Source organism: Oncorhynchus nerka, linkage group LG13 (genome assembly GCF_034236695.1).
Source record: "Oncorhynchus nerka isolate Pitt River linkage group LG13, Oner_Uvic_2.0, whole genome shotgun sequence".
NCBI classification, from domain to species: Eukaryota; Metazoa; Chordata; class Actinopteri; order Salmoniformes; family Salmonidae; genus Oncorhynchus; species Oncorhynchus nerka.
This window is the reverse complement of record NC_088408.1, coordinates 59,808,783-59,832,750: the sequence shown is the minus strand read 5'-3', so window position 1 is coordinate 59,832,750 and position 23,968 is coordinate 59,808,783. Positions and strand designations below refer to the sequence as shown.

General features: G+C 43.7%; 1 protein-coding gene across 1 annotated transcript in view; it reads right to left on the bottom strand.

Moving 5' to 3' along the window:
• LOC115139746 (disabled homolog 2-interacting protein-like) overlaps positions 1-23,968 on the bottom strand; it is a 121,551-nt gene that overhangs the window by 22,911 nt on the left and 74,672 nt on the right. Inside the window, exon 3 of the mRNA XM_065026505.1 lies at positions 21,116-21,234. Within this exon, the coding sequence (XP_064882577.1) occupies positions 21,116-21,234 (119 nt within the window). The remainder of the gene's footprint in view (positions 1-21,115; positions 21,235-23,968) is intronic.

The window sequence follows — 23,968 nt, the reverse complement described above, 5'->3', positions numbered from 1 at the left end:
TTCTTTGCAACTCTGCCTAGATGGCCAGCATCCCAGAATCGCCTCTTCACTGTTGACGTTGAGACTGGTGTTTTGCGGGTACTATTTAATGAAGCTGCCAGTTGAGGACTTGAGGCGTCTGTTTCTTAAACTAGACACTAATGTACTTGTCCTCTTGCTGAGTTGGCCTCCCACTCCTCTTTCTATTCTGGTTAGAGCCAGTTTGCGCTGTTCTGTGAAGGGAGTAGTACACAACGTTGCACAAGATCTTCAGTTTCTTGCCAATTTCTCACATGGAATAGCCTTCATTTCTCAGAACAAGAATAGACTGACGAGTTTCAGAAGAAAGGGCTTTGTTTCTGGCCATTTTGAGCCTGTAATCAAACCCACAAATGCTGATGCTCCAGATACTCAACTAGTCTAAAGAAGGCCAGTTTTATTGCTTCTTTAATCAGGACAACAGTTTTCAGCTGTGCTAACATAATTGCAAAAGGGTTTTCTAATGGTCAATTAGCCTTTTAAAATTATAAACTTGGATTAGCTAAAACATTCCATTGGAATTGTACGCCTACAGTATGTACATATTTCATTAAAAAAAAAACAGATACAGTTTCCAGCTACAGTAGTCGTTTACAACATTGTCTACACTGAATTTCTGATCAATTTGATGTTATTTTAATGGACAAAGTAATGTGCTTTCAAAAACAAGGATATTTCTAAGTGACCCCAAACTTTTGAACGGTAATCCCACACACACATACAGTTGAAGTCGGAAGTTAACATACACTTAGGTTGCAGTCATTAAAAAAAGTGTTTTTTTCAATCACTCAGCAAATTTCTTGTTAACAAACTATAGTTTAGGACATCTACTTTGTGCACGGCACAAGTCATTTTTCCAACAATTGTTTACTGACAGATTACGTCACTTATAATTGACTGTATCGCAATTCCAGTGGGTCTGAAGTATACATACACTAAGTTGACGGTGCCTTTAAACAGCTTGGAAAAATAATGTCATGGCTTTAGAAGCTTCTGATAGTCTAATTGACATAATTTGAGTCAATTGGAGGTGTACCTGTGGATGTATTTCAAGGCCTACCTTCAAACTCAGTCCTTCTTTGCTTGATATCATGGGAAAATAAAAATAAATCAGCCAAGACCCCAGAAAAAAATTGTAGACCTCAACAAGTCTGGTTCATCCTTCGGAGCAATTTCCAAACGCCTGAAGGTACCACATTCATCTGTACAAACAATACTACGCAAGTATAAACACCATGGGACCACCCAGCTGTCATACCACTCAGGAAGGAGATGCATTCTGTCTCCTAGAGATGAACGTACTTTGGTGCGAAAAGTGCAAATCAATCCCAGAAAAACAGCAAAGGACCTTGTGAAGATGCTGGAGGAAACAGGTACAAAGGTATCTATATTCACAGTAAAACGAGTCCTATAATCGACATAACCAGAAAGGCCGCTCAGCAAGGAAGAAGCCACTGCTCCAAAACCGCCATAAAAAAGCCAGATTACAGTTTGCAACTGCACAAGGGGACAAAAATCATACTTTTTAGGGAAATGTCCTCTGGTCTGATGAAACAACAATAGAACTGTTTGGCCATAATGACCATCGTTATGTTAGGAAGAAAAAGGGGGAGGCTTGAAACCCGAAGAACACCATCCCAACCGTGAAGCACAGGGGTGGCAGCATCATGTTGTGGGGGTGCTTTACTGCAATAGGGACTGGTGCAATTCACAAAATAGATGGCATGATGAGGCAGGAAAATTACGTGGATATATTGAAGCAACATCTCAAGACATCAGTCAGGAAGTTTAAGCTTGGTCGCAAATTGGTCTTCCAAATGGACAATGACCCCAAGAATACTTCCAAAGTTGTGGCAAAATGGTTTAAGGACAACAAAGTCAAGGTATTTGAGTGGCTATCACAAAGCCCTCACCTCCATCCCATAGAAAATGTGTGGACAGAACTGAAAAAGCATGTGCGAGCAAGGAGGCCAACAAACCTGACTCGGTTACACCAGCTCTGTCAGGAGGAATGGGCCAAAATTCACCCAACTTATTGTGGGAAGCTTGTGGAAGGCTACCCGAAACGTTTGACCCAAGTTAAACAATTTGAAGGCAATGCTACCAAATACTAATTGAGTATATATAAACTTCTGACCCACTGGGAATGTGATGAAAGAAATAAAAACTGGAATAAATCACTCTAATATTATTTTGACATTTCACATTATTAAAATAAAGTTTGGATCCTAACTGACCTAAGACAGGGGATTTTTACTAGGATTAAATGTCAGGAATTGTGAAAAACTGAGTTTAAATGTATTTGGCTAAGGTGTATGTAAACTTCAGACTCCAAATGTATACACACACAAAACCAGTCAAATGTTTTAGAACACCTACTCAATGTCACATTCTGACCTTAGTTCTTTTGTTATGTCTTTGTTTTAGTATGGTCAGGGCGTGAGTTGGGTGGGTTGTCTATGTTCGTTTTTCTATGATTTGAGATTTCTGTGTTTGGCCTGGTATGGTTCTCAATCAGAGGCAGCTGTCAATTGTTGTCCCTGATTGAGAATCATACTTAGGTAGCCTGGTTTCACTTTGTGGGTGTTTGTTTTCCGTGTCAGTGTTTGGTCCACACGGTACTGTTTCGGTTGAGTTATTTCACGTTGTCGTTTATTGTTTTTGTTTCAGTGTTCAAGTTTCTTATTAATATCAAGATGAACACTTACCACACTGCGTATTGGGCCGATCCTTGCTACTCCTCTTCAGAAGAGGAAGAGGAAAGCCGTTACAGAACCACCCACCAACCAAGGACCAAGCAGCGTGGTATCAGGCAGCAGCAAGATCTGGACTATGTCACAACTTGGGACGAGATAGACAGGTGGTCGGTCGACCCAGGGAGCGTGCTGGAGCCCGCCTGAGATTCTCTGGAACAGTGTGAGGAGGGATACCGGAGAATGGAGTTGGCACGGCGATCAAGGAAGCCCGAGAGGCAGCCCCAAAATTTATTGGGGGGAGGCACACGGGGAGTGTGGCGAAGTCAGGAAGGAGACCTGAGCCAACTCCCCGTGCTTACCGTGGAGAGAGAGGGACCGAGCAGGCACCGTGTTATGCCGTGAGGCGCACGGTGTCCCCGGTGCGCAGGCATAGCCCGGTGCGTTACAGCGCAGCGCCTCGTATCGTCCGGGCTAGGTTGGGCATCGAGCCAGGTGCCATGAAGCCGGCTCAGCACATCTGGTCTCCAGTGCATATCCTCGGGCGGGGTACATGTCACCAGCCTTACGCATGGTGTCCCTGGTTCGCCAGCACAGCCCAGTGCGGGCTATTCCACATCGCCACAATGGCCTGGCTAAGGGGAGCATTCAACCAGGTAAGGTTGGGCAGGCTCTGTGCTCGAGACCTCCAGTGCGCCTTCACGGTCCGGTCTATCCGGTGCCACCTTCACGCACCAGCCCTCCGGTGGCAGCCCCCGGCACCAGGCTGTCTCTCAGGTGCTCCCGCCTGTCCAGCGCTGCCAGAGACTTCCTCCTGCCCAGCGCTGCCAGAGTCTCCCGTCTGCCAGCCAGGATCTGCCAGAGTCTCCCGTCTGCCAGCCAGGATCTGCCAGAGTCTCCCGTCTGCCAGCCAGGAGCTGCCAGAGTCTCCCGTCTGCCAGCCAGGAGCTGCCAGAGTCTCCCGTCTGCCAGCCAGAAGCTGCCGGAGTCTCCCGTCTGCCAGCCAGGAGCTGCCGGAGTCTCCCGTCTGTCAGCCAGGAGCTGCCGGAGTCTCCCGTCTGTCAGCCAGGTGCTGCCGTAGTCTCCCGCCTGTCCGGTGCTGCCAGAATCTCCCGCCTGTCCGGTGCTGCCGGAATCTCCTGTGGCTAGGGTCCCCAGTCAGAGGTCGGCGGCCTAAAGAGGCCACGGAGGCGGGCTAAGAGGCGGACAAGGACTATGGTGGAGTGGGGTCCACGTCCCGCGCCAGAGCCGCCACCGCGGACAGACACCCACCCAGACCCTCCCCTATAGGTTCAGGTTCCGCACCTTGGGGGTGTACTACTGTCACGTTCTGACCTTAGTTATTTTGTTGTGTCTTTGTTTTAGTATGGTCAGGGCATGAGTTGGGTGGGTTGTCTATGTTCATTTTTCTATGATTTGGGATGACTGTTTGGCCTGTTATGGTTCTCAATCAGAGGCAGCTGTTAATCGTTGTCCCTGATTGAGAATCATACTTAGGTAGCCTGGTTTCACTTTTGAGTTGTGGGTGTTTGTTTTCCATGTTAGTGTTTGGTCCACACGGTACTGTTTCGGTTTAGTTATTTCATGTTGTCGTTTATTGTTTTTGTTTCAGTGTTCATGTTTCTTATTAAAATCAAAATGAACACTTACCACGCTGCTTATTGGTCCGATCCTTGCTCCTCCTCAGAAGAGGAAAGCCGTTACACTCATTCAAAGGTTTTTCTTTATTTTTACTATTTTCAACATAGTAGAATAATAGTGAAGTCTCAAAACTATGAAATAACACATATGGAATCAGTGTTAAAATATATATTTTAGTAGTCACTTGGAATGCAATTCAATTAACAGGTGTGCCTTAAGTTAACGTTAAATTTCTTTCCTTCTTAATGTGTTTCAGCCAATCAGTTGAGTTGTGACAAGGTGGAGTGGGGGCTATACAGAAGATGGTCTTTTACCAAATAAGTCTAAGTCCATATTATGTCAAGAACAGCTAAAATAAACAAAGAGAAACGACAGTCCATCATTACTTTAAGTCATGGTCAGTCAATCCGGAAAATGTCAAAAACTTTGAAAGTTTCTTCAAGTGTAGTCACAAAAACCATCAGGCGCTATGATGAAACTGGCTATCATAAGGACCGCCATGGGAATGGAAGACCCAGAGTTACCTCTACCACAGAGAATAAGTTCATTAGAGTTACCAGCCTCTGAAATTGCAGCCCAAATAAATGCTTCAGAGTTAAAGTAACAGACACATCAACTGCTCGGAGACTGTGTGAATCAGGCCTTCATGGTCAAATTTCTGCAAAGAAATCACTACTAAAGGACACCAATAAGAAGAAGAGACCTGCTCAGACCAAGAAACACGAGCAATTGACATTAGACCGGTGGAAATTTGTCCACTGGTCTGTAGTCCAAATTTGAGATTTTTGGTTCCAACCGCCGTGTCTGTGAGACGCAGAGTAGGTGAACGTATGATCTCCACATGTGTATTTCCCACCGTAAAGCATGGAGGAGGTGGTGTTATGGTGTGGGTGTGCTTTGCTGGTGATACTGTCTGATTTATTTAGAATTCAAGGTACACTTAACCAGCATGCCTTCCACAGCATTCTGCAGCGATACGCCATCCCATCTGGTTTGCACACAGCGGGACCACCATTTGTTTTTCAACAGGACAATGACCCAACACACCTCCAGGCTGTGTAAGGGCTATTTTCCCAAGAAGGGGAGTGATTGAGTGCTGCATCAGATGACCTGGCCTCCACAATCGCCCAACCGAATTGAGATGGTTTGGAATGTGTCGAATGTGAAGGAAAAGCATTCAACAAGTGCTCAGCATGTGGGAACTCCTTCAAGACTGTTATAAAAGTATTCCAGGTAAAGCTGCTTGAAAGAATGCCAAGAGTGTACAAAGCTGTCAATCAAGGCAAAGGATGGCTATTTGAAGAATCTAAAATATTAAATATTTTGATTTGTTTAACACTTTCTTGGTTACTACATGAATCCATATGTGTTATTACAATAGTTTTAATGTCTTCACTTTTATTATACAATGTAGAAAATAGTAAAAATAAAGAACAATGAGTAGGAGTTCTAAAACTTTTGACCGGTAGCGTATATAATGTTGTGAACAAACAAACTTAGATTCTATACATTTCGATATTTTGTTATCAATCACAGGACATGTTTGGTTGCTGTAAGGGTAATAATATAAGCCAGATAGGCCTTTACATTTTATTTAAAAAAAATAAAAAAATGTAATAATTGTATTTGTCACATACGCGGGTGTAGCGAAATGCTTGTGTTTCTAGCTCCAACAGTGCAGTAATATCTCTTTGTAATATTTAACAATACACACAATCTAAAGTAAAGGAATGGAATTAAGAATATATAAATACTTGGAAGAGCAATATCTTGGCGGCATAGACTAACACACAGGTAGGATAGAATACAGAATATACATACTATGAGATGTGTCATGCAAAATATGCAAACATTATTCATGGGACACTAGTCACTTTAATAAAGTAGCCAGTGATTTCAAGTCTATGTATATAAGGGGCAGCAGCCTCTAATGTGCTAGTCATGAATTCAAACTACCACATTAAATGCACAGCACAGCAATTTATGCAGTTGATTTGCTTGTCGGCATCTCTTCTACCACGTCCTCCACCATCTGTTGTGCAGTTCCAGTCGGTTTAAGTTAAACCATCAAAAGGCAATACAGGTGTAAACGAAAGGGAAAAAAATGTAACCGATGTTGTGCCCATGATCCTATTAAATCATTATTCATCGCTGCAGCCATCTACACGTTTTTACCTCCGATATCAGATCACTTAGTGGCTTTTTGATATGGGACTGTAAATACGGGCTACTTCCAAAATGCCCCAAACACTCCCTGCTGACAGGAAACATGGGCACCAAAAAGGACCTCTGTTCTGAAAAGGAAACACCCGAGCAAGGATGTCACACAAAACAACAGGAAAAAGGGAACATGGAGGCCGATTCTAATCCAGATTGCAACAACAACAAAAGAAACAGTACGCTAACAATCGTACATCAATAACGGCAAAGTCAGAACACACAAAAAACGAAAACAGGTTAAACATCATCACCAGGGTTTCAAAAGATGCACATACAATGTCTCTAGGGCAATCAAAAATGTATGTGGGGCTATCACTGTGTCCAATCTAGTTGGGAGACAGGTCAATCAAATCGGAGAATCTTTGTGAGCTATCACGAGCGAGACTGAACATTTTCTAAGCCTCTGTGTGTTGAAAGAAAAACATTTGCCAAAAGCCTGTATTATTTTAGACAATGAGCTTAAACTAATCCCGTTGAGGGCACAAAGATCAAAATCGGTAAATAGATCAATTTCAAAACATCTGGATGCATGTCTCTCAACCGGCTGGCTACATTACTCACCTGTTTGGATAATGTCATGAGTATTTGGAGTCCAACTATTTTACGATACCAACTACACACAATGTGTCAGAATGCGCCTTGAAAAACAGAAACTGTTCCATTTGATCCGTGTTTTTAATAGCTGAACGACTTGAGATTACGCAATCTCTGCACTATCGGCATGGATGACCATTGCATTAAACTTGCAAGCCTCTTTCTCAAAGCAGCTTACCGCGGTAATACTCTGGCAAAATAAGTACATTTTGAAAGGACAGGGTGAGAGTGGGCAAAGGTAACCCGCTGTATAACCTACAGTCGCATAACTGCACAGTGCACATAATACTAGTTGCTACATAACAATTACTGGAAGTCAAGCACAAGAATCACTCATTGGAAGCATGCTAAATTGATTACTCAAATGTATGCTCCATATTCAATATATTACCAGTTGAAGTGTTTGAATGAATGAATAAATGAATACGCACTAAACTGAAGTCTAGCTAACAGCAAGCTGTTCAAAGTGCTGCGACTGGGAAGATCCTGTATCACACAGGCTTAGAAACGTGATGACATGTTTGCGCCTCCTTTTGACAACTGGCCCACTGCTAAGAAGACGTCCGATTGCCTCCAAAATGAGCTGTGACAGGAGTTTGGATTTAATGAGCACCAACACGTTAGTCCAGACTCCAGACCCAGAATCCCTCCATCAAAAGGCCTCTCTGTCTAGTGTGTGTGTTTCTGAGACAGGCGCGGAAACGTCGGCATGAAAATCGCTATGCCTTTGTTTTTTCCCCCTACAAGGCAGTTTCTCATTTCTCACCTTTTCTCCAACCTCACTTTGAGTATTGCAGTCAGAGAAGCTCTGCAGAACTGAGAAGAAGAAAAAAAACATCTCCAACTCTCTATGATCACACGTGTGCACACTCATGCTAAGTGCTGGACACACACACACACCACACACACACACACACACAGCAGAGTAGAGCTGGTTGCCACTCCAGTAGTGAATATTTCAGAAGCTTTTAGAACAGCAACATATCGGGTGGCTGCCTTTCAGAACGCAGACGAAAAGTGATTTTGAGAACCCACATGGTGTCTTTCAACATATCACATGCATATCACAAGTCATAGGACATTAGAAACTAAATGGTAATCTGGGAGAGGCGTTAAGCGCCGGGTGGAAGGTCGAGGACATTCTTGAGTTGTCATTACAGAGTGAACTACAGTGTTGTGCATCTATTCTGGCACAAATGAACACTATGCTGCCTGGCTAGACACAAACATGAATGTGTCGACTAGGAGCAAATATTGACTGCGACAATCCATCATTCAACATTTTCATTCTATGAAATAAAAACCAGAACAATCAGGGCGACAGCTAGACTACTGCCTTGCATCCAAACACAAGAAACACCCTCAAAGTCTATAGACAAATAATAAGATGCCAAGCCCACAAAGCCTATATAGAAACTCGGAGACCTTTGCGTAGAATGCACTGTGTCAAGCGTTCCTAACACACTGAGATGGAGACAGTGCAGTCCATCAGATGGATGATGGAGTCTGAGGCGGAATACTCACCAGACATTCCGTCAGAATCCCCGGGAACAATTTGAGCAAGGAGGAGAAAGAGGAAGAGGTGGTGGATGAGGAGGAAGCCGTCTCAGTGCTCCATTTTCTTCTGTGTGGTGAGAGCGGAGGAAAGCATGGTGGGGCTCATTCAGCCCTGCACAGCGTGCTGCTGCTAGCCTATTGCTCTCTTTCCCTCCCTCCCAGTCTGTCGGTCTCCTCTGGACTCTTTATTCTAGCCACGCCGAGAGAGCCACAGCCTGCCCTACTTCCTTCCCCGCTACACTCCTTTAAGTGGGCCACTGCTCCCTCTATCTGGCTGGCGGAGGACTGCTTGTGCCCACCGTCTTGTGCTCCCTCTCTCCATCCCCCTCACCCTCTCTTTCAACTGTCTGGCTGTCTGTCTCCGTGTGTGTGAGCGCACGCAGCGTAAGCAGGCTGTTTGGTGTGCTGGACCTCTGCCTGCCCCCTGCTGCAGTGTGTGTGCGCACGTGTGTGTGTGGTCTTTTGTCCTGGTGTCTCTGTGACGGACTAGCCTGCTCCCTACACAGAGATCTGCCTCTGGGGAGTAGCAGTCACTCACTGCAGATCACACAGCTCTCTCTCTCTCTATTTCTCGTTCCTCTTTTCATAGAAGCAGCAGCAGGGACAGAGGTTAGTGGTGCTGCACCATGTACTTAGGGGGTGCAGTACAAGGTGAGGCCATATGGTATGCTGTTTGGTCAATCGGATCGTTTGAAGCTGTACTCTGTTCAGAAGACTTCAGCAGCCTTGTTCAGAGTGCAGCACTCACTACAGCTCAGAGCTCTAGAACAAGGGTAAAGCAGCAGTGGTCCTTATCTTCCCTATAGTGTCAGAAGAGTCACATCCATTAAAACAGCCACCTCTGAGAATCAAAGACTTTCACTCATGCACAACTTACTGGAGGCGCGCACACACACACAACGCTACATTAAATAATATACACACTTGATAAGTGTCAGGTTTTTCGTGTTTCTATGACAACACTGCGTCAGGGAAAATGGTATCTTTGCTTCCTGGCAACTGACACTGTTCACGGGTAAGTGGGCAATTTTCAGCCTATTTTCTTTTCTACACTTCACAAGATGTTTTTTTTTTTTCTCCTTCCACACAAACGATTGTGTCTCTGGAGTCTGACATGGAAGGTGAGTGCGCAGGTTGAGCCACACGACCATGACACGTAACTTACGTCACCCACAGAATTTAGGTACCTTGAGGGCATTCTGCGCATCTCCCCATTATTGCATGAGAAGTTAACAATTATCCTCTTCGGCATAAAACCGTTGAGTACTCCAGAGGAGGATAATATAGGTTGCTAAGCAGTACTGTATTAAAAGTGGCGTAATGGAAAAAAAACAAAAGACATCTTAGTAAAGAATAGGAGAGATGGCGAAATCACAGCCCAAAACTTGGATTGTGTCCTACAAAAGTGATTTACCCCCTGCTTAACGGCCCTTTAACAATTAGGGTACCCAATTACAGGCCAGAAACCCACACAGGACAAATAAGTACGTGCATGTGCGTGTGAAACAATGAACCACAGCGGTCAAGGATTGGGTTAAGCTCTCACTTAAAACAAAATAAATCCAAAGTAACAAGATAGGGGCTTTGTGCTGATAAGTGGGATTCACTGCCAGAAACATTATAGCTTACCACTTCCATTGCCTGATCAGAATAATGTACCAGCATATACTGTAACCTTCCGCATCAACAAGATCTCCACCACAACACTGTCCTGACCTGCACCCATGATGTCACTTCCAGTAGCGCTGCCATTTCTGGGCTAGTGCGTCGACAAACATCAGTCTTGCAGCAGACAGAATCTTGTTTTCTGTAGCCATTAGTATCCGATTCTCAACAAACGTGTGCTAAAATGTCAGACACAAAACTGATAGGAAACCCGGTACAGCACCACCAGCGTAATAAACAATGCTGTCCTCCTGGCATGGTGTTTACAGGCTCTCGGAGGCTCCGAATCTCGACAGGACTAGAGCAGGGATGGATTAGCATGCGGTCTGTCGGTGAGAAGATCTCCGAGTCATTTCCCATGTCAGGCAGTGTTGAGAAGACAGGACGACAGTACTCCTGCTCCTGTCAGGAGTTATCGTACGGGCCTGCATTATTAAGTTGCTTGGCTAAAAGCCGATTAAGTAAGAGAGCACAGTCATGATGCCAGGAACATTTGACTGAAAGTCTCGACAAAAGGGTCTGTTCTGATACCAGGACCAATGTGTAATGTCTTCTACAAACCAGTAGTATGTTACAATTTGCGGTCACTATCGAATACAATGCATTTGCTGTGTAAAATGAACCTCTATAAGTGAAAATGTGGAATTTGACCTGCTGTTTGCCAACAGACTGCCCCCTGCTGGGTGGCCTTTAAATTATTATTATTATTTAAAAAATTATCTGAATGAAGGCTCTTGCATGTCTTATCAATATCTCTGAAAACAAAACACCCTATATAAAGGCTAAGCTACATATGGTATTGACATAATAGGTTTCTTCAATGATTCGTGTGCATCTGTTCCAAGCTGATAATGTGAAATGTCATTACTTTTGAAATAGAAACAAGTTAAAAAATGCTGCATTGTTTTGTGTGGGTTAAAAATATAAATTGTTAGCTGATGATTGGCTGATACGCCTAATCTCAGGAAGCACGCGCTGAAACTGTATTGTTGAGACAAATATGTTTTATAACAGATGCGCCACACTGAGTGAAAGGGCATGCATGGAGACATTTCGCAGTTGTTTACTCTCATGGATTAGGCCTAGGCTAAGTCAAACCGGGCCAAAAAATGTGGCACTGTTCAGAGGTTTGTGGTCCAAGCCGAATTCATGAACAACAGAGGCAATAAGACAATGGAAATACGGCACTGAAGCGTAACTTACGATTACAGGCTACTAAAACAGACTCATTTATCAAATAGGCTTTATCTGAATAAATCAATGACTTTTTAACAGAAATATGGATAGGAGATTTGACATCATTATTGCAATTAGACAAAAATACAATGAAGACCTAGTCCCTAATTGTAGTGTATGGATCCAGTCACGAGGCATTTTTAATACTTATATCATTCAGGAATCAATAGATAGATCTCATTTTTGGAAATGACCCTTGAAAAGCGAGAAATCGTACAGAGTTAGCCTATAATAATAGGCTGCCCTACAAGATTAGGAATTCCCTCACTTTCCAGAAGGCATGAAATGCCAGCAAGTCATCCAATTAAGCATGAATCTCAGAGACTCAAAAAGGCTGCAGACAGCGAGGCCAAATCCTCATCCGGTAATTATTATGCGCCACATCCACATCGCTAATCCCTGACTGCCCGGGCTACGCCAGTAAATACCTGAGTGACATTGAAACAGTTAGGATGCATCTGAGAACATACAGTACATTATTGATTCATCTGTTCAGTGCATTTCCTGGGTAGAGTTACTACTTATTTGGTGACTAAACCAGGGGGCTATAATGTTGATGGTGTAGAATGCATGGTCAGTCAGTCAGTCAGTCAGAGCAGATGGCTCAGGAATGGAAGGAGCAGGTCCTCTTATGTCAAGGAGAAAGAAGTGGGTAACAGAGAGCATGCTCAAAGAGACTGGGGGAGGGGAGGAGGAGAGGGAGCCCATTCAGCCCAATTTAGAGGAAGGCACACAGACTAGATGGGCTGGTTGGTTAGGTTTTGATGAGGCTAATCCCCAATAGGTGCCAGGGACCCATCGTCTGTCTACACATCACACACATGCACGACCCTATCTCAATGTACAAATTGCATCCACTCTCCTTAGGCTCTTACACTTAATCCACTACGTCGGGCCCGTCACTGCACGCATATACTACCATCCCGTCCATATCTCAGCACTTAGCAGCATCACTGGCCTTTCCTAGTACTCACAGCTTTGGTCCAGAATCCAGAGGACCTACCCACTGAACAATCACTGGCTCAACAAGGCCAATAGAAATACAGTATACAGTATCAGCTGGAATGCATGCCTGTGTGACTATATTTAATACATATACATCTTGTTATCAGGCTCGGGAATCTGAGACAGCAGCTTGCCATCAAAACATTTCCTCTTGGTCCTCCGAGTGGCGCAGCAGTCTTGAGGAGTCACTACAGACCCGGGTTTGATCCCAGGCTCACAGCCGGCCGTGACCCGAGAGACCCATGAGGCGGAGCGCAATTGGCCCAGCGTGGTCTAGGTTAGGGGAGGATTTGGGCAGCTGGGATTTCTCTGTCCCATCGCTCTCTAACGACTCCTTGTGGTGGGCCGGGCGCCTGCAAGCTGACTTCAGTCACCAGCTGGACGATGTTTCCACTGACACATTGGTGCGGCTGGCTTCTGGGTTAAGCGGGCGGTGTGTCAAGAAGCAGCGCGGCTTGGCAGGGTCGTGTTTCGGAGGATACATGGCTCCGACCTTCGCCACTCCCAAGTCTGTAGTTGAGATGCAGCGATGGGACAAGACGAACTCCCAATTGCAGAGAAAAAGGGCAAAAAATAATAATAATTAATAATAATTTCCTATTTCTCTGCCTTAAAGCCCAAAGAAAGACACAAGGACTCATGCATCTGAGAAGCCTTCATATCTCCTGGTATTACTGTGTGTTCTGTTCTCATGCCTGGCATTCACTCGGTTACAGAGCTGCGTGCGACTGTAATTAATTAGGCCACTGCCTGTATAGTACTGCCCTGAGCTGGGGTATATATATGACCTGGAAACCTTTTCTATGGCTAACCAGGCAATGGAAGTGAGACCACTGAAACAGTACAGCCCTGGGTGGGTGCCTCCTCCTCAGTTCACTGTTCTGGCATCTACCCAAAGAAAGGCCAAGGCGACCCGGGTCAGCAGAACAAATGTCTCAAAGACAAAGGAGGTCCAAACACATGGCATTATGTCACAACACAGTGTGCAGCTATGGAATATGGAGAAAGCCCACTATATTAGCGCATCATACAGGCTTGATAATGAGATGGCTGATAATGGCTTGATAATGAGAGGGCACATGTTCAGAAACTGTTAAGAACCTTACCTATCACATCTATAGACAGTCAACTTATTAATCATAACCTCGCATCATATCCTTCTGAACAGTCATTACACACTTAATCCATAAAAACACAGGTCCCTAGCGGACTGGCAACAATATGGCTGCTTGTTACAAATTACATGGAGAGGGCAAGAGAGAGACAGAGACACAAACTTGGTACAGTTAAAAATGACTCTCAGTTATTAGTATTCCTAAACTTTGCACACGAACCGCCACCCGCTTGGAGTAAGAAATGATGAATGCATTTAGGTGAAAATGCCTTGGTTCACCGTGTATCTCTCTTGGAAAGGGGGTTGTGCCTTTTAGCGGCACGCTTGTAAGGCTCTGATTTGTCCCAAAATGGTTCCACATGTCTTCTGTTGTCCTTTTCTGTAGTTGTCCGGTATCCGGTGACTTGTCGTGTAGTCCTGAACAGATGATGCCTCTTTGAAGATGGGCTAGCCAGCCGTGTTGATGGTTCCTAGTGGGGGGGATGAGAGTAGAGTACTACGGTGGTTTGAGCAGAGTAGTAGAATGGTCCCACTTCAATTCGCTTTTCTAGATACTTTACTTAGGACAGCTAATCAGCCGTACCAGTGATTGTCCGGGAGGCGACTTTATCGTCTCTACCTCCTGTTGAGATTCAGAGTTCAAGCCACTTTAAAACGTGAGCTGAAGCTCTACGTCTCTCTGGTCCGATATGTTAATTCTTAACCCATCATTTCATACAGTTTGTTAGAAAGGGCGGTTCCGTCAGGCTGACACGCTCTCTGACCTCACTCAGGGACGTAACTTGTACAAAGTTATATAAAACAATTATCTTACAGTTTCTCAAATCATATCCCTCTTAACTTAACAAAAACATATCATTTTCATATTACATGCACAACGCATAGGATGGACACTTCACACATGTAGTAGGAATACTTTCTAAGTTAGTGTTTCCTTTAACATTTTTAATTACATCACAAAATAAACTATATGACAGTGTTCTATAGATCGCCTCTGGCCATTTCCCACGTTCAAAATATTGTTCCAGTATTTGCTTTAGAACGTGTTCGAGCTTCGGCAAGAGTCTGTTGAAACAACATTCTTTTGGCGAATTTGGAGAGGGGGACCTGAATCTTCTACCTTGATTTACAACAGAGCATGAGTTGTTAACCCCTCCCTGCGTGTGAGAGGTGGTCTGGCTAAAGTCAGTCATTGCAAACCTGATCTGACCTATTTGGATCCTTACAGGACAGTCATGACACATAGTAGAACTGAAAACGTGTTCCTCTCCACTTTCTGGACGACCTAGTTTTGAAATCAGTGGAATTAGAGTATGATAGCTAAGGAGATGGAGACAATTCTGCATTTTGATTGCGAAAATGCAGAGGGATTACATGTTCAAACTAAGGACAACCATGGCATCCGTGACAGAGGGAGAAGCGTCCATCCATGTAAGATAGTCTAGCTAGCTACATTTTCAGATATTATACGTTTTTAATTTGGTCAGAAAGTCATTTTAATTTCAAGTTAAAGCGTACTGTAGCTAGCTAGCTAGCTAACGTTAAGTGTATGATCTGTGTAGTAATATTATTCATATCTCAGAGCCATTTGCATTGCTAGTTAACTTAACATTAGCTAACAAGCTAGAAACGACCCAAAACAATGTTAAGAAAGTTGCTTTTAGTTGCCTGGTTTGCTAGATTGACAAACAAAATACATTTTTAAACAGAGTCATTTGAATTTCTAGCTATAGCCTAATGTTAGCTAGCTAGCTAACGTTGAACCTAGTTGGTTAGCTACCTGCAGATTCATGCAGGGTTGGAATATTATGAGTTGGGATTATGGTTAATTGTTTAGCTAGTTAGCTACATGTTTAAAACAAAACACCACTGTGCAAGTAACCATTTTACTAGACCTTCTGTATCCTGTGCTTGTCACAAATATTTGATTTTACCAGAGACACTAATGTGAAGAACATGACCTGCACCAAACGTATAACATTGGGCCAACAAGACAGTGTCCAAGTTCTAAAATTCTCCAATAGAATGCCCTGCTTTCATTTCATCACACTCACAACTGTAAGCTATTTTCTGTAATTGGCTCGCCATTAACTTGTAAATAATGATCTTTTTGTGAGTTAATTTTCCTGTAATATTGAGGACAAATGAACTAATATAAAGACGCTGTCAGCTATATGATATGGTCAATATTTGAACTGGCTAGCTAGAAACTAACAAAAACATTGCTTAGAAAGTTGCTTTTAGTAGCCTAGTTTGCTAGACTGACATTTACTAAATACATTTTTAAACGGGTGAGTTTATTGGTGTTAAAATACACTAGTTATGCTATTTTGGACCACCAGGCTGCTGATGTCATGCAGCCTGTAGTTTTTGTGGTTATAACTTTTCATAACGACAGGTTTGATGTCGGACGACAATAGAATGTTCATGATGTCTCTGATACAACTGTCGTTAGACATAGTATAAACCAGCCTTTAGTCTTTACATCTTGGTTGTTTAGTACATTGCCTCACATGTGATGCCTTAAAGAGATGGGTGGGGCTACGGCTTAAGAGGGTGTGAACAATGCTGAATGGGTGTAGACAAAGAAGAGCTCTCCAGTAGGTACCAAAACATTCAAGGGCCATTTTCTCAAAAGTGAGGTTACAAGTTTATCAACTTTCAAAGCAGAATTACTTTCTCATTGTTCCTCAACTGTAGTGTCTGATATACCATTTTCTAGCTCTGAGTGAGCCTCTAACTTCATCCAATGTAAAAAAAAACATTTCATATGTTTCAACATAAGACTGAATCGAGCCGGTCGGTCACATATGTATTGCGATTCAATACTGTGATTGTATTGCAATTTGATGTTCTAAAGATACTGCTCACTATATGTATAATGCAGAGAGACGAGAAAGCGTCAGAAAAAGAGTTTATCAGTTAGGGAAATATAAGTGCTGAAACTAACTAACTAAAACTTTAAAAAGGAAGATGGACAACAAGCTATGGGATGAAGTTTTGGCACACGTACAGCCGACTACCACTAGCTAGTACCGTTGTACAATACTTGGAGTCAAAGTATCGATATAATATTGTTCAAAATAATATTCCAATAAGTAACTGTATCGATTCCCCCCCCATCACTAACAGATATAGGCACTTCATTCAACCTCTATATTTGAGGGAAGTCCATGTAATTATAGAAACACAAACACTCACTCAGTGGGTTGTGTAAACTAATTGAGAAGAGTGGACCTGCCATAGACTGGTGATGATGGCACCCCCTCGGTCTGCTCTTCTACACTACTAGAGCCAGGAGCTAGGATGCCAGTTCCAAACACACCCACGCAAACACACCCTCAAAAGTAACACCCACAATTTAAGCATCTGTGGTCCACTGCATCATAGCCAAGTGGTTAGAGTGTTAGGCCAGTAACCGAAAGGTTGCTGGATCGAATCCCCGAGCTGACAAGGTAAAAATCTGTCATTCTGAACGTGGATGTTGATTAAGGCAGCCCCCCGCACCTCTCCGATTCAGAGGGGTTGGGTTAAATGCGGAAGACACATTTCAGTTGAAGGCATTCAGATGTACAACTGACTAGGTATCCCTCTTTCCCTTACTCCAGTAGAGCGTACACATTACACACTGGGCTCCTGAGTGACACAGCGTTCTATGGCACTGCATCTTAGTGCTAGAGGTGTCACAACCGGACAACTTGGCAAGGGTAGGCCGTCATTGTAAATAAGAATTTGTTCTTAACAGACTTGCCTACATTTAAAAAAAAAAACAAGCATGACCACTACCGTGGCTGTGTAGATAATAAATCAGGCTCCCCTGCCTTGTGGTTGCTATGAGGAGGATTTCCTTTTCGTCCAGCCCCGGGATAATGGGCAGGTGTAATGGTGGATGAAATCTCCTGACAGGCACAGCACAGCTCAGCCAATCCCTCTCCTACCTCAACAAGAGCCTGTACTGTGTGTGTAGGTTAAGAACCATATAAATCCCTGCATGACTCTAAGTCACGCTGGAGAAGAGCGTCTGCTAAATGAATAAAATGTCAAATGATTCACAGCAACAGTATAGAACGGTCAGCAACCACGATACTGTCTGAAGAGTGTCATTCTACCACCCAGTGAGGTGACACAGCCCCACAGCATGACGGTCGGAGAGAAGGACCAGGTATGTCAATTAAGAACAAATTCTTATTTACAATGACGACCTAACATAAAAATAAACAACAATTACACTATACGCGCAGTATCGATATACACAATTACACAATACCTGGAAAACAAACACAAACCACGAAAAGTCAAACACAACCATATGAAAAAAAACACATTCTTCAGTAAAAACACCCTCCAACATCCACTTGAATTGCAATAGATCAGTGGTTCCCAAGCTTTTTATAGTCCCGTACCTCTTCAAACATTCAACCTCCAGCTGCGTACCTACCCCCTCTAGCACCAGGGTCAGCGCACTCTCAAATGTTGTTTTTCTTGCCATCATTGTAAACCTGCCACATGCACACTATACGATATATTTATTAAACATAAGAATGAATGTGAGTTTTTGTCACAACTCGACTCGTGGGAAGTGACAAAGAGCTCTTATAGGACCAGGGCACAAATAAATAATCATTTTGCTCTTTATTTAGCCATCTTACATATTTGTTCATTGAAAATTGTGAATAACTCACCACAGGTTAATGAGAAGGGTGTGCTTGGGTCGGCAGGGTAGCCTAGTGGTTAGAGCGTTGGACTAGTAACCGGAAGGTTGCAAGTTCAAACCCCCGAGCTGACAAGGTACAAATCTGTCGTTCTGCCCCTGAACAGGCAGTTAACCCGCTGTTCCTAGGCCGTCATTGAAAATAAGAATTTGTTCTTAACTGACTTGCCTGGTTAAATAAAGGTAAAATAAAAATAAAAAAGGGTGTGCTAGAAAGGATGCACATACTTCTGCAATGTTGGGTTGTATTGGAGAGAGTCTCAGTCTTACATTTTCTGTGCCTGTGTTTCATGCTAGTGAGGGCCGAGAATTGTTTTATTTTTTTATTTTACCCTTATTTAACTAGGCAAGTCAGTTAAGAACAAATTCTTATTTTCAATGACAGCCTAGGAACAGTGGGTTAACTGCCTGTTCAGGGGCAGAACGACAGATTTGTACCTTGTCAGCTCGGGGGTTTGAAGTTGCAACCTTCCGGTTACTAGTCCAACACTCTAACCACTAGGCTACCCTTGCCGCCCCAGAATCACCTCTCACATAGGTACATGGTTGCAAAGGGCATCAGTGTCTTAACAGTGCGATTTTCCAAGGCAGGATGCTCTGAGCGCAGCCCAATACAGAAATCTGGGAGTGGCTTCTGATAAAATTTTCACAGAACCGCTTGTTGCAATTTCAATGAGGCTCTCTTGTTCAGATATCAGTAAGTGGACTGGAGGCAGGGCATGAAAGGGATAACGAATCCAGTTGTTTGTGTCGTCCGTTTTGGGAAAGTACCTGCGTAATTGCGTACCAAACTCGCTCAGGTGCTTCGCTATATCACATTTTACATTGTCCGTAAGCGTGAGTTAATTTGCACCGAAAAATTCATACAATGATGGAAAGACCTGTGTGTTGTCCTTGTTAATGCAGACAGAGAAGAGCTCCAACTTCTTAATCACAGCCTCAATTTTGTCCCACACATTGAATATAGTTGCGGAGAGTCCCTGTAATCCTAGATTCAGATGATTCAGGCGAGAAAAAACATCACCCAGATAGACCAGTCGTGTGAGAAACTCATCATCATGCAAGCGAAAATTATGGTTAGTAAAGAAAACTTTAAGCTCGTCTCTCAATTTAAAAAAAAACGTGTCAATACTTTGCCCCTTTGATAACAAGTGCACTTCTGTATGTTGTAAAAGCGTTACATGGTCGCTGCCCATATCATTGCATAGTGCAGAAAATACACGAGAGTTCAGGGGCCTTGCTTTAATAAAGGTAATCATTTTCACTGTAGTGTCCAAAATGTCTTTCAAGCTGTCAGACATTCCTTTGGCAGCAAGAGCCTCTCGGTGGATGCTGCAGTAGTGTACCCAAGTGGCGTCGGGAGCAACTGCTTGCACGTGCTTTACCACTCCACTATGTCTCCCTGTCATGGCTTTTGTGCCATCAGTTCAGATACCAACACATCTTGACCACCAAAGTCCATTTGATGTCACAAAGCTGTCCAGTACCTTTAAAAAAATCCTCTCCTGTTGTCCTGGTTTCCAGAAGAGGATTAATTGACCTATAGGATTAATTGGGCTCCCATAAATGTAACGGACATCTACCAGGAGCTGTGCCAGGCCCTGACTCATCCAGCTGTAACGCATAGAGTTCATTGGCTTGTATGCGAAGCATTAAATGTTTCGAAACTTCTCCTGCCAGGTCATTGATGCGTCGTGAAACAGTGTTGTTTGATGAAGACATTGTCTGTATAGTTTTTTGGGGCTTTCCCCCCCAGCATTGTCTCAGCCATGTCCGCGGCAACAAGAATAATTAAGTCATCCACAATAGTATGGGGCTTGCCTGTCCTAGACACTTGGTAGCTCACCATATAAGATGCTTCTAGCCCATTATTAAAGGTATCTGTTGCTTTTATACATGTCTTAATTCTCGCTCAAAAAACTCCTGCGGCTTATTTTTCAAATTGGCATGTTGTGTTTCTAAATGTCTGCGCAAGAGTTTCATCGAGTTGTGAGATAGTACTTTTGCACATATAACACACTGTGCCTGAGGAAAGGCACTACTCCCAATATAAGTGAACCACAAAATCAATGTAGTTCTCATCATATTTGCGCCTCTTCGATGATCCAATGGCCATGTCTGTTGTTCGGTGCTTTCCCAGGTTAAGGGGGCAGTAGCTCTTCGGCTGTATCAGATTCACAAATGTAGAATAACTGATGCTAGCATTTGATGTGCTCGTGGAAGCAGAACAACTTGTGTCGTCGACAGGTGCAGGTGTAGTACTGCTGGTAGTAGCAGTACTACCAGTAGAGCTGGTATGTGTCTCTATGGATGCGGGCCGTACTTTTTTTTTTTAACCATTGATACATTTTCGAGCAAACAGGATGAGCAGCAGCTACGTTTGGCAACATACAGACCGTTAGTGGAATTCCCTGCAAGCGAGTAACGGTTAATGTGATTGGATGTTAATTATTTGACTAGGCTACCTGTATTTGACATTGCGTTGTTATTTCGCTGAACACTAAATGGTTAATTTGATTTTTGACAGTGAAACAAGGCTACTCAAGCGAGAGAAAAAAACCTCACTCAAATGTATAGTTAGACCCGTTGGAAAATAGTTGTGTGTGTGTGTGTGTGTGTGTGTGTGTGTGTATGTGAAGTACTTGTTCAGTTGCATCTCACCTGTCATTGTCCGCGGTTTTGAAGCCCGGCAGGATGTTTCTGAAGCTGCTGTTGCGGTCCAGCTTGGGTTGGCTCTTGGTGCGTTTGATGGAGCCCTTCAGTCTGCGACTCAGGAAGCCCTGGACAGGGAGAGAGGGGAGTCGCCGTGGCCCAGGGGGGAGGAGAGAAACCAGAGAGCGAAAATTCACTCAGACTATCCTTTCATTTTTTTTAAAAGAACACAATACAAATGGTGGAGCAACAAGAGAAAAATTATATCGATTGAGTGCTCTCCGTCTCCTCTCATCCGTGGCATTTGGAGAGAGCAGTGCATTGTTGTGTGGATCTCTCCGGCACATCTGCTCGCTGTGCACACACAGCAGAAGCAGCCGCGTTGATGTGCGACTCCCCTAAGTCCCTGTTACCATGGAAACTGTTGGCGGGCGTAAAAAAAAAACTGTATTCCACATAAAATGACATGACTGGAGCGGCCGCGAGTTCAGAGGGGAAAGCTGAGCATGTGCTTTTGAGAGACTGCCCAGATTAGAGAGAGATTTAAAAAGAGTTGGATTTTTTCTAAGACCTAGACCTGTCTGTGTTAGAGTAGTGGAGGGGGAAAAACAAGATACAGCCTCAGCGACAATCACTTGATGAGATAATGATGGTGCTGCAATCCTAAATACTAAGCAAGGCTACTTCCCTGTATAATTAATGAATTGCATTAATTATTATTTGCGCAAATGAATTAACTATACCTGCCATAGAAGAAGACAGTGGGAGGAAAGATGGGAAAAGACTGTATAAGGCTGTGGGTATTAAAGACAAAAAGACATCACCAGTAGTGATGGGGGGGGGGGGGGGGGATACAGCTACATACCGGGACATTATTTTTTACAACATATCGTATCCTTTTGACAATATCGCAATCTGATTTTTGCGCTAGTTCCTCTGTACCTGCACCAAAACTCTAGTATTTTTCCTTCATAGCTTGTTCTCCATCTTCTTTTTAAACATGGAGCCAATTTGTTTTCAGCACTGTTCATTTCATGACTGATCAAAAAAACTCATTTTCTCATGGCCTGCGCTTGTCCCTCTGCAGCAGATGTTTGGACCGTCGAACCGCAACAAATCACAGTATAGAATCTGAATACATATTGAACTGTGAGAATCATAAGAGTCGCAATACATATTATATCAGCACACAGTATCGTGATAATATTGTATCGTGAGGTCCCTGGCAGTTCCCAGTCTTGATCATCGGACAGACACTGATAAATAAATCCAATAACAGCTTTTCACTGGGATCGGTCTCACACTTCCTTTCCTACTGGCTCACACACTAAACAAATGAACAGCTCACAGACATCACACCATAGCTAATGTAGCTGCGCCGTGCACACAGATCTGTGAAATGGACCGTTTCCTGAATAAATTGTCGATGCTAGTCCTAACAGAGTCTGTTTCAAGGAACAACATGAGCCAAAAATAAAACTTTTGCTCAGCCAGAAGAGAAAAATATCCCATCTGCAATATTGCACAAGCACTGCTCCTAAAACAAAAAATGTCTATTCCTTCTAGAGTAGCCTAACCAAGGGTCATTTTAATTTACAGTTTATTACATTTTACAGCCTACGTTATATTTGTGCCATGTGAATTATACCAACTTCACAATTAATCACGAGCTCCATGCAAACAGAAAGGAAATCTTCAATGTGTCCAAGAAATGCGTGACACTTGACAACTAAAATGCACAAAAAAGGAGGGAATCATTCACAACGTCACATTACAGATGTTGACCATAGCCTAGCACTCGGTGATGAGGTGACTTGAGGTTGGGTTTTACTGGTTTAAGTCGACTCCCATTTCTAAAACGGGAACCTTCAAGCAAATTAGTCCTTCAAAAGACCTTCCAAACATTTCTGCTTCTGGCAAAGAAACCATCCCTTCCAATTATGACAGAGTCTCTTGGGAGGCATTACTCCTTTCCTGCTGTAATTTGTGGGGAATTTTCTGGGCTCTCTATTCTCAGGCCTTCCCCTCCAATGACATTTGCAGAGTGACTGGGAGGGGAATTATTAATGGGTCTCGACAGGGCTGGAGGAGGGAGAGGTGTTTGATAATGCAGCAGACCCCAGCTCCCCTACAGAGCACCTCTGGCATGGGTAGGGTAGGGCAGGGCTGGGCAGGGCAGGGCAGGGCAGGGCAGGTAAGGCACAATGGATAAACAGTGATTGGCCTTTGTTTTTATTTTTGGGCGAGACCGCAGTGCTGCATGTACGTTTGACCACACACAAAATCTGGAGTTTGGCACACACCATTGAGTAGTGGTGCTGATCGAGCCAGTATGTAGACCTAGAACCTAGAACCTCAAATCAAAGACTCACGGCTGTGTTCAAACTACAGCGGAAATGATCCCGTTCCTCTCTCTTTACAACGTCAGATTGGTATGAATGAGACTGGTGGGATATCCTACTCTCTGTTGGTTTTTCCTGCTGGTTGTCACGTGGACCACCTGCTAGCAGTATTGAGTTCCTCCTGGGGCACTGGGCCTCGTCCTCACAGCCAGGGCTCCTCATTCCCTTTCTCCTGCTCCAACAGGCTCCAGGTCCCCCTCCCACCCACCCAACCACTCTGAGCTCAGCTCATGATGGCCAGCCTCTCGCCCTCCAGTCCCACAGTAAGACACGAGACAATTAGTGGGAGGAGCCACAGCGTGTCAACACCATCCCGTGTCATCCTACGGCTTTCATTGGGCGCATCATTTCATTCGACTTTATCCCATTTGAAAACATCCTGAGAGAGACACAGAAGGAGAGAGGAGATGTCTGTACTAACCTATATTTAGGCATATCCTTAAAGAGAGAGATTGTCAAA